The sequence below is a fragment of the Schistocerca americana genome, chromosome 2 (genome assembly GCF_021461395.2).
Source record: "Schistocerca americana isolate TAMUIC-IGC-003095 chromosome 2, iqSchAmer2.1, whole genome shotgun sequence".
NCBI lineage: Eukaryota > Metazoa > Arthropoda > Insecta > Orthoptera > Acrididae > Schistocerca > Schistocerca americana.
In genome coordinates this window covers 983,018,619-983,031,081 of record NC_060120.1, presented here as the reverse complement: position 1 = coordinate 983,031,081, position 12,463 = coordinate 983,018,619, and the positions used below count along the sequence as shown (strand labels likewise).

The following is a 12,463-nucleotide window of genomic DNA, read 5'->3' as shown; positions in this document are numbered from 1 at the left end:
CACGTTCGTCTGACCTCTCAACAGGTACCCCCCCCCCCCCCCCCCCCTCGTTGTGGTTGCACCTACGGTATGGCTATCTGTATCGCTGAGGCACGCAAGCCTCCCCACCAGCGGCAAGATCCATGGTTCATGGGGGGCGTGAAATCCCGACTTCATCACTACCTCGGAGATGCCGTGTCGCATCGCTCGTGCGCCGACTATAAAACCACGTTCAAAGTCCCTTAAACTCTCGATAACTTACCGTTGTAGCAGCAGTAACCCATATCGTACGTGCGCTTGACACATGATGTGTTGGGAGAAGAGCCAACACCGTGTAGCTAGAGGAGGCCGAAATGCACGCGTTTAAGCTCACGCAAACTGGCGTGAGGTCTGGAACAGGACAATGTAATTAATATAGCCAATAAGGTACGTTGTTGCTGGAATACTTAACTTTAATCCATAATTGGAGAACATCGCTCTTGATGATGCATAATTACAATCTCAATATAAACTGGTAATGGCGCCTTGCTAGGTCGTAGCAAATGACGTAGCTGAAGGCTATGCTAACTATCGTCTCGGCAAATGAGAGCGTATTTGTCAGTGTAGCATCGCTAGCAAAGTCGTCTGTGCAACTGGGGCGAGTGCTAGGACGTCTCTCTAGACCTGCCGTGTGGCGGCGCTCGGTCTGCAATCACTGACAGTGACGACACGCGGGTCCGACGTATACTATCGGACCGCGGCCGATTTAAAGGCTACCACCTAGCAAGTGTGGTGTCTGGCGGTGACACCACAACACATGTTGTCTTATATAGGCGTCCCCGAGCTCAGCGCCGTATTCTGCCTGTTTACACATCTCTGTATTTGAATACCCATACCTATACCAGTTTCTTCGGCGCTTTAGTATATTATGCGGTGTCTGTTCTTTCGTACATGTCCGAAAGAACAGACAACATTTTTGACTCAGCAGCTACCATGAATTAAGACACAAATAAATTATAGATATTGGCTACGAGTGGGAACGGATGTAAATGAATGGGGAAAGTTAAAGTTTATGCCTGAGCACAATTCATACCTGGGTCTCCTACTTACTAGGAAGTCGCTCTAGCCGCGGCGGGTAGCCGCGCGGTCTTGTCACGGTCCGTGCGGCTCAACCCGTCGGGGGTTCGAGTCCTCCCTCAGGCATGGTGTGTCTTTTGCCCATAGCGTAAGTTAGTTTAAGTTCGATTAAGTAATGTGTAAGCTTAGGGACCAATGACCTAAGCAGTTTAGTCCCATAAGATTTTGTCACAATAAAGCAGTCGCTCTGACTACGAAGCCATCCAGACACAGTGGTCATGACAGTTTCACTGAGTACTCTGGCACACCTCCCGTCAGACGTAAGTTATTAACTTATCCACACACTACATATATAGTGCCGCTTGCCAATTATCCTCGTTACTGGCGGTATTTCGCCGTTTCGCGTAAGAGTTCGAGCCTGGTGTGCATGTGCTCTGAAGAGATCTTTGCTTCTTCGCCATCATTATAGATATGTGGTGTCTGTTCTTTTGGACAGGTCTTTAGATGGCTTAGTGGTCAGAGCAGATGTCGAATTAAACAGCAAACCCGGATTCGAATCCTGATCCATCATAAATTTTCAACTTTTCCCATTTATTTACATCGATGCCCACTCTGTCTGTAATTTATTTGTGTCTTAATTCATAGTCGTTGCTGGATCAAAAATGTTGTTCGTTTTTTTTTTTGGACATGTGCGAAAGAACAGACATCGTATATATATATATATATATATATATATATATATATATATATATATATATATCATTAATCATCATTAATCATCTTTGTTATATCATTAACAATGGTGTTGGCTGAAGAGCGGGGTATTGCCCCGCTGAAAGGCCATTCCCACCAATATGCGGCACGGGGGATGAAACAACAGTGAAGAAAAAAAGGCCCCCGGATCTCTGTCATGTTCTGGCTCTGCTCTTGTATCGTTACTTTTACACAGTCTTGCTTGGTTTCAGATATTGCTACGTCTGGGCCCTCGATCTGGTTTACATTAAGGCGTGTTGACCTGTTGTTTGTCCATCGCTGTTCGTGTGTTTCGTAGTCTTCAGCGACTAATCCATCGACGCCATCGGCCGATCGTACAGCGTCTCCTAGCCGAGTCATATTCTGGCTACTATACCTGTAATAGTCACCTCTGAAATACAACTGCAGGATTCCCCCAAGGCTCTGACATGGCACCCAAACTCTACTAAATGTACAAAAACGATACTTTGTAGCAAACTAGCCAGTCTGGCGTCTTTGCAGATGGTACAGGTACTTACAGGAGTAGTTAGTATCTGATGTAAATGGCAAGAAAATTACAGGAGCACTTGGAGGAAGTTCATTACTGGGCACCCACCTGTATAACCACTATAAATTCAGCTAAAAATCAAGCAACCCTGTTCATAACCAAATCAATACCCCATGACGCCACACTCTCACTCAATGGGATTGAAATCCCAGTGTTAGATATTTATTTGTAATTACGAACTCCTGTTTAACTTTCAAGAAACATGCAGTATACACCTGCAATAGAGAACAAGAACTCACTCATAAAAGAAAATGGCTTTCAATGAACTTGAAGATCAAACTATCAAGCGCGATCCTCCTGCCAATTATCAGTTACAGAGCTTACATCTGGGCACTGACTGCGGATACAAACATCAAGAGCATTCAGACGTTGCAAAACAGATTCTTCCATACAGAGACTGCACCCCGCTTCCGTTCCAACACTGATATCTACAATGACTTCCATCTTCCGAAAATACTTAAAATTATCCTACACAAAACTTCGGTCTTATACAATAGAACAGCAGCCATTCCTCACACGCTAATACCAAAACTAGGAACCATACCATTACATCCCAGGAACAAATTTCAACGAATACTGCTGAATTGGCAATTCAATTTGTAATATGTACATATTAAGGCTGCCCAGTCCTTCAGAAGTTAGAAATTACCATTCTCAAACGATCGCAGTCCGCACGCAAAAGGCCAATTTCGACAAAAGGAAACAGACATATCCTGCCGGTCGGTCGAGAACGCCATGCTTCCCCATACACCGCTCAACCCGACGTCCAAGCTGTCACCACAGCTTGGAGTTGGTCCGTAAAGACGCTGCTGCGCCAAGTTTTGGAGCACGCAGTTATCGTCTGGAGAAGAATAATTGATACATACATCGATCGCATACAGAGGATGAAAAGGCGAGCTTTCTAACTCGCGTAACCAGATCATCCACAATTGTTGTTAAAATTTTTCGTGGTGGAAAATCAGCTCCAGTTCTACTTGACCAGTAATTCATTTGGACAAAATCGTGTATACGACCCGGGTTTCAGGATGTAAATCACTTCTTTAGGCACTTGATTGTGTACGAAGGGGTCGTACCAATCATGTTAAAATCCGGCAAATTTATGAAGTAGCAAACGAGATCTCATGTGAGAGAGACGTGGATACGTCCGCTGTGTCAACTAGTCTCTAACTCGCTTTGCTCCTATCTCTCCTATCAGGTCTCCGGGACAAGTTTAGGCGGTCGGCCGGTGACTTCTGTGAGAACTGACACATCCGCAACCTGGGCTGGCCACACCTGCCGCGGGAATAACGTGTTCCTGTAACACATTAGTACAACTTTTTCTCGCGAGTATCAGATCGACACAAGAAACGACAGTCAAATAAGAGAAGAATACAGAAACAGACATCGATGACCGAAGAAAAGGTCCCCTTTACCGAAGACCGAAAGAAGGGGAATTCACGTTAAGAAGAGGCCTCACTCAGATGTCGAATCCAGCAAAGAAATCAAATACATATAATAGTACTAATTAAAAATTAGGTATGGAAAGAAAAACAGAGCTTCCAAAATCAGTTTTCATAGACTCTTATGATGTGCCAGTAGCAGAATGTACACTGAAGCGCCAAAAATCTAGTATAGGCATATGTATTCAAATACAGAGATATGTAAATAGGCAGAATACAGCGGTGCGGCCGGAAACACCTATGAAGGCAACTGTCTGACGTAGTTGTGAGATCGGTTACTGCCGCTACAATGGCGGGTTATCAAGATTTAAGTGAGTTTGAACGTGTGATGGGAGGAAGTGGGTATTTTCCCGTTGACCATTTCACGAGCGTCCTGTGAATATCAGGAATCCGATAAAACATCAAATTTCCGACATCGCTGCGGCGGGAAAAAGATCCTGCAAGAACGGGACCAACGACGACTGAAGAATCGTTCAACGTGACAAAAGTGCAACCCTTCCGCATATTGCTGCAGATTTCAATGCTGTGCCATCAGCAAGTGTCAGCATGCAAACCATTCAACAAAACGTCGTCGATATGGGCTTTCGGAGCCGAAGGCCCACTCGTGTACCCTTGATGACTGCATGACACAAAGCTTTACGCCTCACCTGGGCCCGTCAACACCGACACTGATGACTGAAAACATGCATTTCAGCAGGGGACGGTTCAAGCTGATGGAGGATCTGTAAGGCGTGGAGCGTGTGCAGTTGGAGTGTTATGCGACCCCTGATACATCTATTTACTACTCTGACAGGTGACACGTAAGTAAGCGTCCTATCTGATCACCTGCATCCATTCATGTCCATTGTGCATTTCGACGAACACTCCAGGAACACTCTTCCGCTGGCCACCAAACTCCCCAGACATGGGCATTATTTTTCATATCTGGGATGCCTTGCAACGTGCTGTTCAGAAGAGATCTCCACACCCTGATACCATTACGGGTTTATGGACAGCCCTGCAGGAATTATGGTGTCAGTTCCCTCCAGCACTATTTCAGACTTCAGGTGAGTCCATGCCACGTCATGCTGCAGCACTTCTGTATGCTCGCGGGGGCTCTACACGATATTAGGCAGGTGTACCAGTTTGTTTGGCTCTACAGTGTATGATATTAGGCAAAACGTCAAAGCTAAGATTAGGTTCTACGTTCGAGGAACGGGATGCATTACGGAAGTAAAATTCTGCTCTGATCAAGGGTAATGAGCACGGGCACAGACTACAGAAGCAGCTGTAGTGCATATTTGAACGTTATACAAGTGCATGATGTTGTACTGAATTAGTTTTCTGTTCTTTTCTTATATACATAAGCTGTATGTAAACTGAATGCGTTATAGACACCGCCAAAGGTAAATTAACGAGTTGTTTTGTGGCAAGGATAATGTTTTGATATATCGTTAAATATCCGTATGAAGCAAAGTAAGAAACACACTCTTCAATTTATTAATTCATGTATCTTCACAGTTTTCTTTCGAGAAGTGGAAGTTTATGGGCGTATGCTTGGATCCGCAGTACCAGCATTGTTAAAAATGTGTATTTCAACTGTTCATTAAAAGTGTTATAAAATTTATTAAAAAATCGAAATTTATTTGAAGGTTAAGAGGTCATCTTCTATGTGTTCATCATTTCACTCACCACTGAGACTCCATGTCAAGAGGTTTGGTCCAGACAAGAAGAACTTATGCGGTATCCGGAGGAGCGTTTCTACATTGACATTGTCACAGTGTAAGGCGTCCGGATTTTATGGACCTTACATGAGCTTGATCCATAACGACAGTATGATACAATATGAGATCCTCAGAAAATAATAATTATATTATATCAAAAAAGGCAATTGCAGTAATCTCATGTACCAAAAACTAACAAAACAATATCTATCAATATGGACAAGGCATGAATAAATAAGTTAAAGAGAAACGCATTTTCGAGACGATCCGAGCAGGAAGTTAATGGCATCGGAAAACCCTACTTAACAAGAGAACGGCGAGCTTCAGCGCAGAAAGGGATAAGGCCAGAACAATACATTATTCCTTTTAACGTAAATACGGCCGGTACTGAGTTTAAGTGGCTGGATGGCTGTAACTGGGCTAGGCTGCGACCCAGCAAGAAAAATAAAATTCACTTCTAACACGAAGGCGATTGGCTGAAGCCATACTGGGCGATGCAGATGCGACACGGTGGGGAGATCCCCATTATATAGAAGCATTTTGAGAACTAAAATTTCTAGGTATCTCTCTCGTATTGCAGTGGACAGCACAAGTGTGTGGAAAATAGAGAGGGTGTTGATAGATTTTCTTTCTGCGAAGTGTGGATGATACGATTCATGTATCGTGGCGAAAGATAGGAAAGAGGTAGTTAATTATTCCTGCAGGAATTTTTGTGGGCAAAAAAATTGTACAAGTCACCCCAACCCTTAGCGAGTGTGCAAGAGCAATTATTTAGAATATGGAAAAATTAATGTTCTACAGAACGCAGCAAAGTTGAGACTGAGTGAATTCAGTCAAGGCCAGAATAGGGAATTAGCGTTTCAGATCCAGCACAGAGACAATGCCATTGCAGATGCTGCGTGGTAAAGTACTATCACGCATTAGGCCACAGTTAATGTTGAATCGAAATTCTGCTCACTCCAACTTGTGTACTCTTTGACCATTGAATATCAAAAGCTAGGATACTAACCTACCTTCACAATGAGTACGTGAGAGTTTTTTCACTGGTTCAGAAAGTAAATTTATTCTCCACCAACTCAGTGCATTGAGCAGCTACGCCATCATAGATGTAAATGAGCTAATGAAGATTCTCCCATGTGATAAAAAATTTTTCATATGTAGAGCTACCAAATTTTAATAATCGTCAATTCAATATGTCCAAGAGTTAAATATTTTGTTACTGAGCATTGAAAGTAACTGAACATGATTTTTGTGTATCACTTGACCCCTGAAAGCACAGTTGATAAATTATATATACAATAAAAAAGGGAATAGATGTTGTGCCTTTCTAAAACAGACCCAAAACTTTCACTTTTATTAATTTACGCATTCTAGTTAGTGACAGAAGCATTTCTAATGATTTTTGTTACAATCTGCACATGATATTAGCTGACGTACAGGGCCAGGTTCATATTTATGTAGAATGTCTGTTTAACACGCTGGGCTTGAGAAGACTGCTCAGATGTTTTGTCCATTTACGCGCTAAATGGTAAGCTAAGTTTGCACACATTAGTCCACATGCTGTGCAGATACAAAGTGCGGACAATTTCACAACAGTTAAGACTAAAGACAATAGAATCAATGTGAAGCAGTACAAAATGCAATTTATCTTAATTGACCTTGAATGTATTGATATTAAAGGCCTGTTGATATGGGTATCAGGTAAAGTTCACCCTAGATTGTGCCCAGTTTCATAAATTACCTTCAGATTTTTCCTCTATTGTTTCCAAACAATTTTTCCAATTGTTCAAACAATTATTGATCAATGTCCACCGCCGCATCACTTTTCACGCTTTCATGTAATTGAGTCGCCTTGATGGGGAACGAATCCACCTTCTTCAGTGTGGATGCAAAATTACGTCTGACCTCCTGTGGGAATCCCAAATTAACGAGCGCGGAGGACATGGAGGGGAACTGCGCTAGGTGGGAGTGTATGGTCGCCCGAGAGGAGTGTCGAGGTAGACCTTGCAGTTACGATAAACGCTGTGTCCGGGTGGCGCACTAGTTGGCGCAACTGCCTAATAAGCAGCAGAGCACTCGTCGCCGCTGATTCCGAGTCAAGTCCCGATGCAACTGAAATCATTAGTTCCTTCCCTTTCCTTTCCTTTCTCCTCCCTTCACCTCCAATTTAAATTTAGCATACCTGTACGCTGATGACGTCGCTGTTAACGTGGAGCCCCTCATCGAGGAAACTGGTGTTAAGCAAGTCGTGCCGAAGAACGGTGATGGCAATAGCTGCGGCAGACACGCCTGTCTCCTCAGGCAGCACCACCCCCACGGAGCCGGACCGCGCCAGCATCCACTCCACCGAGTAGTCCTCCTGTCCGTCATGCACAAATAGGACATAATCATATTATCATGCTGAATGCCTAACAGTAGTTCTTATTGCTTCTGTAAGACGATTCTGTTACAAAGTTGGCACGCTATTAATAGTATAAAGCAAGAATGTCGAATAGCATTATCGATTCATCGATGTCGTTATCACCATCACTACCACCACAACCACCATTTACATCATGGTCAGCAGCAGCAGGCATTTAACATACACTGCTAGATTAACCCTTTTGGTCACGAATTTTTTTTTTCTGAAAAAAATCATGGCTTTGCTTTCCAGTTCTTCGAATTAAATTATGATTTTTCAGATGTATAGAATATTCGGAGGCCGCGGTGCCCCCCCCCCCCTCCACCAAGGGGAGAAGGGGAGATACAACGCATCCCCAAATGAGGACATTGTGTTCAAGTGGGTGAAGAATAAGTCTAAGTGTCAAAGTATTTTATTTGATTTTATTTCACCAAAATACATAAGTTACACAAATGAAGCATTTGCATAACAATTGGAATTCACGATATCCGGTGTTTTATGGTGCTATACGATAAGTTCGTTTATTTGGATAAAAGCGTTTGGGGCCTGAAGAGGGCAAAATAAATAGCCAAAACTCGTTGCTTTCTGAATAAAATAAAATATCTTAAAGTATATAGCTGTTGGTTAAGTTTATTGACATCGAAAAACTCATTTTATGTCGATTCTGAGGTGGGCACACGGCCGTATAGATTTTTTCAGTACCTACATGATGGAATATGTTTCAGGTTGTAAAACCGCTATAAACCGTCGAAAATGGCTGTCGAAAATCGTGTTCGGTTTCAAAAGCAGCTAACTGCATGTTGTCTTCGGGTGCAAAGCCCGCTAAATGCATACATCAGACTTACCAATCTGGACATTCAAAGCTACCTTTCAGTCAGTAACGATTACGATTAACGTTGGCTGCGCTGTAACAAATTCGTACGCAACACTAACATTGCCAATGCATTGTCGTTTGGATGGGACGAGTGTTTCATGATCACTTATCATGCAGTTAGCGGCTTTTGCATCTAGCCTACTCAGCTTTCAAGAAACCGCATGATATAAAGCGTCTAACATTATCTCCGTCATTATCCTCTTGTTGAAACTTTTCACGAGGATCATCGGACAGATCCGCAATTTCGGATGAATCAAGGAGCCCTGTAACTTCTTTTTATGTAAGTGGCCTTCGTCTATCTTGGACTGGGGGCAATGTGCAATCATCATAAGGTGACTAAAAAGACAGTGAAATAATGTCCTACATTTCTACGCTATTACAACCTTGCAATCACAATGTCCTCATTTGGAGACATATATAAAATTATAAACATGTCACTTACCTTTCGTTGTGAAAGACACCTTTAGTTTCCACCTTCAAGATTACACATTTGTACTCACAAATGATTTTTTTTTTTACCTAAACTCAGAAGATATTAACCGGCTGATGGGAGGTATAAAGATTATTGCGAAGCGTCCATGTGACTGTGCACATTCAGTTTTGTTTTGTAGTACCACAGACTGGCAGGAGATGTCGACACTGTTCTCAAATAAACTCTCTGCTTGTGACAATATGATGACGGAAATCACAAATGGTAAAATTTAAAGAATTTTAATATACTAAGCATTTATTTATTATGTCCTTATATGAGGACACCATGACCGAAAGGGTTGAAAGCATCCTCTTGAAGTTGCAAGTGTGTGCATCCACGCTGCTACAGCATTTTTCTTAATGTCATCTGTCTCTTCCTACCTTCAGCAATGCAGCGGATAACGTCATGGACCACCTACAACTTCAATTGCTCAGCTAGCCAGCTAGCTGTCCCAACCAGCTTCTTATCAGTTCCATTACAACTTGCGTTTTCCACTTGCCCCTTGACCCTTTGATGCTTTCCTGCATCTCCCAGTAATTCCCAACCTGTATTTATGCATTGCTCGCTGGATAACTGAAGTCTTTGAATGGTTTCACATTATAAGTCCTTGGCTAACTTCCATAAGTGAAAAATGGCCATACACATATGATTGCATAATTTTAGTTTTAGACATATCGAAGGGCTAAAGAATAGGTCGAGGACAGTAGGCATTTTCTTTGGTTTAACAAAATCATTTGATTGCGAGGACGATGCAGTTCTTTCGCTTAAGTTGAAACATAATGGGATAAAAAAAAAGAAAAAACAAACTCAGCGATGGTTCACAGTATATGTAGAAAGCAAGAAGAAGAAGACTGTCCTCCGCTGTTAACAGACAGGAGAATCTGATTGGGGTGATGTAAGCTGTGTAATAGACCGTTATAGCTCCGGCCGGTGTGGCCGTACGGTTCTAGGCGCTTCAGTCTGGAACCGCGTGACCGCTATGGTCGCAGGATCGAATCCTGCCTCGGGCATGGATGTGTGTGGTCTCCTTAGGTTAGTTAGGTTTAAGTAGTTCTAAGATCTAGGGGACTGATGACCATAGATGTTAAGTCCCATAGTGCTCAGAGCCAATAGACCGTTATAAAGGAGCATCCACAGCTTCCCAGTCTCCTAGATAATGTTGTAAATATCAGCTGTACAAATCAAATCTGTGTAATCTTCTCGGTATGAATTTCTTTTAAAAAGATTCCGCAACTGGCTCAGCTTCATGTATCTATTTCTTTCTGGAACGTCTCCTGTCTGCACGGAAAACAGAATGTGATCTTCCTTAATCTGCATGTAAGATTAATTATACCTGATTCAAAACTATAATACCTTCACTTAATATTATCATTATTGCGTGTCCTAACCTGATTTTAAATGTTTTTAGAGCTCTGTAATCGTCAGCAACGGGAGAAGTTGAGAGTTGCTAATATGCTGATGCTATTGATCACCTGCCGTTGCTGCAGCCTTGAATGCATATTGCATGGTCAATAAAAGAACCTGCATTTATTATCGATTAACTTTATGAAGTCTGTTGAGGAGTCACGCAAATACTGGCGCTGAAATACTGATATTTCTTCCCACAGTCAGGCATCAACCTGCTAGCAATGAACCAACAATTTCTGACTCCTGTCCCTGCTCCCATCATTAAAACAATTCCGCTGTCTCTTCTCGCCAGCCAATTAAAACAAGTAACACTCAAGATTTCACTTAAGAGAAAGAGGAGCTATAAGTGTAAGGCGGTGGGGCCTTCTGTAGGTTTCTATTCTAGGTCCTTTGCTCCTCTTAGTATACCACTAAACAGGACGATGATTCAGAAAATTTTTCTCTTTCTAGATGAGATATGGAACTGTGTAATTTAAGTGATCTAGCTAGTATGGTATGAAACTTCCTGGCAGATCAAAACTGTGTGCCGCACCGAGACTCGAACTCGGGGCCTTTGCCTTTCGCGGGCAAGTGCTCTACCAACTGAGCTACCCAAGCACGACTCACGCCCCGTCCTCACAGCTTTACTTCCGCCAGTACCTCGCCTAGAGCACTTGCCCGCGAAAGGCAAAGGTCCCCAGTTGGAGTCTCGGCCCGGCACACAGTTTTGATCTGCCAGGAAGTTTCACATCAGTGCACACTCCGCTGCAGAGTGAAAATCTCATTGTAGCTAGTATGGTAGTTGGACACATCAGCAAGTGATTTTCAGAGGACAGATTAACGCAGTGCACATATTTTCTGACACGGAACTTTTGCCCAACAGAGAGGCTTATATACAGGGTGTTACAAAAAGGTACGGCCAAACTTTCAGGAAACTTTCCTCACACACAAAGAAAGAAAATATGTTATGTGGACATGTGTCCGGAAACGCTTACTTTCCATGTTAGAGCTCATTTTATTACTTCTCTTCAAATCACATTAATCATGGAATGGAAACACACAGCAACAGAACGCACCAGCGTGACTTCAAACACTTTGTTACAGGAAATGTTCAAAATGTGCTCCGTTAGCGAGGATACATGCATCCACCCTCCGTCGCATGGAATCCCTGATGCGCTGATGCAGCCCTGGAGAATGGCGTATTGTATCACAGCCGTCCACAATACGAGCACGAAGAGTCTCTACATTTGGTACAAGTGTTGTGTAGGCAAGAGCTTTCAAATGCCCCCATAAATGAAATTCAAGAGGGTTGAGGTCAGGAGAGCGTGGAGGCCATGGAATTGGTCCGCCTCTAGCAATCCATCGGTCACCGAATCTGTTGTTGAGAAGCGTACGAACACTTCGACTGAAATGTGCAGGAGCTCCATCGTTCATGAACCACATGTTGTAAAGGCACATGTTCTAGCAGCACAGGTAGAGTATCCCGTATGAAATCATGATAACGTGATCCATTGAGCGTAGGTGGAAGAACAAGGGGCCCAATCAAGACATCACCAACAATTACTGCCCAAAGGTTCACAGAAATTCTGTGTTGATGACGTGATTGCACAATTGCGTGCAGATTCTCGTCAGCCAACAACGTTGATTGTGAAAATTTACAATTTGATCACGGTGGAATGAAGCCTCATCCGTAAAGAGAACATTTGCACTGAAATGAGGATTGACACATTGTTGGATGGACCATTTGCAGAAGTGTACCCGTGGAGGCCAATCAGCTGCTGATAGTGCCTGGACACGCTGTACATGGTACGGAAACAACTGATTCTCCCGTAGCACTCTCCATACAGTGACGT

The 12,463-nt window shown here is 43.0% G+C and overlaps 1 protein-coding gene across 1 annotated transcript in view; it reads right to left on the bottom strand.

The window, feature by feature from the left end:
- The window catches only part of LOC124595462, a 287,251-nt gene that overhangs the window by 117,359 nt on the left and 157,429 nt on the right, over nt 1-12,463 (bottom strand). Inside the window, exon 8 of the mRNA XM_047134211.1 lies at nt 7,660-7,836. Within this exon, the coding sequence (XP_046990167.1) occupies nt 7,660-7,836 (177 nt within the window). The remainder of the gene's footprint in view (nt 1-7,659; nt 7,837-12,463) is intronic.